A 4258-nucleotide genomic window follows, 5' to 3' on the forward strand; every position below is an offset into this window, starting at 1 on the left:
TCTCAGGGGAAAAAAACATGTATTTGGGGGAAATCGGGGTTGGAAGGCACCATCAGCACAGAGGGTGAGGTCGAGAAGGCAAAGTGCTTGGCGAGCAGCCAGTCTGTCCCCAAGCCAACAAAGGATGATACTGTGGATGGCGCCTGAACAGCCCTGCCATCCGACGCCGAGCTGCGTGTGACCCGTGCCTGGCTCTGGGCGGTGGCTGACGCGGGCTTGCCTTTGCAAGGGGCTCCTCTGGTGCTTCCTCCTTGTTGGGCCTCAGGCAGGGCAGGAGCGTCTCAACATTTTTCTGAGAGGGCTGACGTGAAAAACCTCTTCTTTTTCCGGCAGGGCCTGGAGGGGTTTGGTCCCGAGGGCGTCTCCTGTTCCTCCGACCTGGCTCCAAGACTGGGACCCTGACTCGCCCTCCAGTGTTGCCACCCCACGGCAGGGCTCTGGTGACGCCCCACCTCCACTCTCTTTCAGAGGCTCGTTCCTGGCCATTGCTGACCCTGGACTCAGGTGTAGACGGCCTTGCTCGGCCCCCACGACCGTCCCGCTCTGCCCATTTCTGTCCGAGAGGCTGAATGCGAAGCTCGGAGAAGGCGGCCGGCCCTGCTGTCCATCAGAGAGGCCTCGGAGGGCCCACAGCCATTGCCAGGTAGGGTCCCTCCCGGGGCCTTCTGGTTTTCCTCACTCACAGGGGAAGTTGAAGGGAGGGGAGGGGCCAGGCGCGGAACTGATGCTTTTGTGGTCAAAGTCTTATGTTTCTCTCCTGGGTGGGGCTCAAGAGGTTTTCCCGAGAACTCTGCACTGTCGGCCTTCAAGCGGGTGCCGGAATCACGGGTGGCAGAGGAGGAAAAGTAGACCGTGGAAGGGCCAAGGGTTGAGCCTCACTTTGAGTTCAGCTCAGCCGACTCCAAGGACGGGAAGGGTGGGCGCCAGCGGACATTCAGCCCAGACGTGATACTGGGTGCTTCGAGCATCTGAGGGCTGCCTGGGGCGTCTTGTTCTTCTTTCTCCCAGGCCTTCGTCTGTGTTCTTTTCCTGATTTCCATCTTGAGCAGCTTTGGCGCATCAGGGTTGGCAAGTGAGGGGCTCTCCGTCTCTCCCTCCCTGTGTGTGGGGCCTCCCCGGAATGAGGCCACTGGTCGGTGGCAGGACAGGTGCCCTTGCTGGGACTGGAGGTGCGCTGACCCGGGGAAGAACAAGAAGACCTTGATCATGTGCCACTGCGAGAGGAACTCGACGCGCCAGCTCATGCGGCCGTGGCCTGAGTTGGGAAATGGCCAAGAGGAGTGAGCTGGACTGTGCTCATGCAGGAGATGATGCTCCGTGGGATCTCTGGTCAAGTCAGCTGGAGGTTCCGCCGGCAGGGTGGAGGCCAGAGGTATAGGGGTGTGGGTCAGAGGCCCCAGGGAATGTGCTGGAGTCATGGTGAGAGTAGCACCTGCCACAGGCTTTCCGCGTGGCTGCTGGGCTCTGGCGTATGCTGTGTTGCTCGCCTCCCCAGGGTAGCCTTGACATGATGAGCGATGGGAGCATCCCTTGGAAGACAGCCTCCCTGGGGAGCTGCGGGAGCCAGGAGGCACAAGCTGCAGCCGGGAGCAGAGGGGCCCGGGACAGCAGGGCAGTCCAGGCGGGGGTGGCCCCTTGGGAGCCATAGGCCCTCCATGGCCCCACCTCCCACTTCACCAAATTCTCCTGCTCTGCCTCACCGCAGCCTTGGCCACCCCTGTCCCCGTGGCTCCCCTCCCAGCTCAGCCCCAAGCTGCCTGCAGCCCTGGGGCCACACCAGAGACTCTGGGAGCAAGAAGTCCGGGAGAGAAGGGCAAGATCCCTTACCTGTGCGAAAGCGACACCTGGCCCCGCACTTCTGCCAGGCCCTTCCCAGCAGCTCTGGGAGCTAGAAATCAGGAGACTGGGTCACAGCACTGAAAGCGGGGCAGGGGCGGTGGAGAGGGCTCTTACAGGAGGCTGCGTGCACTGTGCCTTTAGGGGAGTCTGTGGAGGTCAGACTGTCGAACCCGGGCACCAGTGTCCAAGGCCACCGGATCCCTGATGGGGCTGGCAAGGCTGCTGATGGGTTGAGCTATGTCATTGACCACGCGCTTCCACCTCCACCACAGCCCACGTGCCCCGGCTGGACGAGACCCTGTTCCAGGCCCCTCCTGGCCCCGGCCCTGGTTCCCAGCACAGAATGTGGCAAGTCCTCAGGTTTTCGTCTCCCTCCCGCAAACCTCCCTGAGTGTTCTGTTTCCTGAGGGACGGGTTCTGCCCCTGGCATCCTCGAGCCCGTGGAGCTGGGCGCTCAGGGACAGGAGATGGGGGCCAGCTCTGGGGCACGGGGCTGGGTGAGGACTTCTTGGGAGGACCCCTTTTCTTCCTGCTCCTGCTGCTCTCCCTCTGGGCTCCACTTGACGCTGAAATGAAGAAAAAAGAAGCAGCTGTGGGGGCTCCCTCTCCTATCTCTGGACCAGCCGTGGACACTTAGCGTTTATGAGGAAGACGACTGCCTACACTCAGCTCCTGGCGCCCGGGGGTGTTTCTTTCCTTTTACTCGTTTTTGAAGTGGAGACTAGAACGTGAAACGGATCTTTGGTGTCTTCCTTCTTTGGAGAACGTGAGGAAGGATGATTTTCTATGTGAGACCCACCATGGATTTCTTTCGTCACTGTTCCTCTGTTCAAGAATCACGCACATTCGCAGACGTCCAGAAGCCTCTGAGCTTCCTCGGGGAGGACTCTGCTTCCCGAGGCCCGAGCCCCACTCCAGACCCTGCCTGGAGGCTCTCGGGGGCTCAGCACTGCCCTCAGATCAGCCCCGACAGAGGAAAGGCCTGCTCAAGACGCCTCCCCCAGGAAGGCGGTGGGGGGAACCAGAGCTCAAGACCCGTCCTCCCACGCAGATCCCACTCAGCATCCTGCTTGTCCGTGGAAGAGGGATGTTGTATTCTCTGCCAGTTCCGGAGTCCCTCTACTTTGATTCAGAATCTTGGAAATGACAGTAGAACAGAAGAGAGACTCATCTTCTGGTGGGTCTCTGCCCAGGGTTTCTTACCTTCCTTATGTTTCTGCGTTCACAAGGTGGTCGCGAGGATGGATTCCTCTGCAGGGAGGGAAGGCGCAGGAGGAAGAGCCAGTCCACACAGGAAGGGGAGGATGGTCCCAATCACCCAGGAAGTGGAACTGGAGCTCGGCCAGGTAGCAAAGAGGCTTTTCAGAAACATGAGAGGATTCTGCATGTCAGAAATGCAGTGCTGCCCTCAGGCAACTCATTCTGGGAGTGGCTTGGAGATTATTACCCCAGGCCCCCATGACAGAAGTGCGGCCTTGTCACAAAGGGCTCTTGAGGGCTGCGGAGGGGACAGCAGGGGAGCAGGCTGGACCAGAGCCCCTCCCCCACCCTCTAGCCTACGTCTCCCTCCCCTCTACCCTCCTGGGCCTTCGAGACCTTAAGCTAGTTTTCTATGTCTTCCCCCTGGAAGCCAGAGGTCACCGGGTTCCTTGCGTCTCCTGGATTCTTGGTTTGAAGCCAGCTATCTCATGGCCTTCGAAAGTCTGAAGTTCTCCCAGGAATTTGATCTAGTTCCCAGGGATTCATACCCTGATCCTCCTCTGTCCTCAACTCTGATTGCTGTTTTCACCCCACCTAGGGACTTTGTGTGTGTGTGTGTGTGTGTGTGTGTGTGTGTGTGTGTGTGTGTGTGAGAGAGGACACTGAAGTGCCAGTCTCCTAGCTGATTTCAATTATGCAATTCAGTGTTCTCGACTGTAGTGACCACGCCAGACATTAGAACCTCCGACGTTTTTCATCTGAGAGCTGAAAGTTTGTCTCCTTTCACCTGCCTCCTCTATTTCCCCACCCCACAGCCGCTGGCCACCACTTTTCTATTCTCTGTTTCCATGAGTTGACCTTTCTTTTATAGTTTTCCGAGTTCACGTGTAAGTGAGCCCAGGCAGTATCTGTGCTTCTCTGTCTGGCTCGTTTCATTGAGCATAACGCCCGCCAGGTTCATCCATGTTGCGCAAATCTCAGCTCATTTGTCCACATAACAAGCTTTTGGTTTCGTCAATCTGCAAGTCCCACTTTACTTTGCACTTATTTGGTTTTGAATACGAACGTTGTTATTACCACCAACCTTTGCCATCTTCACTCCGAACGACTCACCCCCAAATTGAAACTAATCATTTATTATTTAACGTAAGCATACTAAAAGTTTAAGTAATTAAACCTCCCAATGATGTGTTTTGTGTCAGTAGCGTTTCTGCTTCTG

General features: G+C 57.7%; 1 protein-coding gene across 1 annotated transcript; it reads right to left on the reverse strand.

Moving 5' to 3' along the window:
* LOC139077907 (uncharacterized) lies at positions 1-3274 on the reverse strand. Its single transcript, XM_070587497.1, has 2 exons — positions 3043-3274; positions 1-2405 (listed from the first exon to the last, which is right to left on the reverse strand). Exon 2 carries the CDS (start codon positions 1644-1646, stop codon positions 876-878), a length of 771 nt encoding a protein of 256 aa, XP_070443598.1. The 5' UTR covers positions 1647-2405; positions 3043-3274; the 3' UTR covers positions 1-875.
* Between the last annotated feature and the right edge of the window lie 984 nt (positions 3275-4258).

Source organism: Equus przewalskii, chromosome 20 (genome assembly GCF_037783145.1).
Source record: "Equus przewalskii isolate Varuska chromosome 20, EquPr2, whole genome shotgun sequence".
Taxonomy (NCBI): domain Eukaryota; kingdom Metazoa; phylum Chordata; class Mammalia; order Perissodactyla; family Equidae; genus Equus; species Equus przewalskii.

Coding starts and splice junctions, on each gene's coding strand:
- LOC139077907 (XM_070587497.1), bottom strand. CDS start 1,646: ATGGCTCCCAAGGGGCCACCCCCGCCTGGACTGCCCTGCTGTCCCGGG.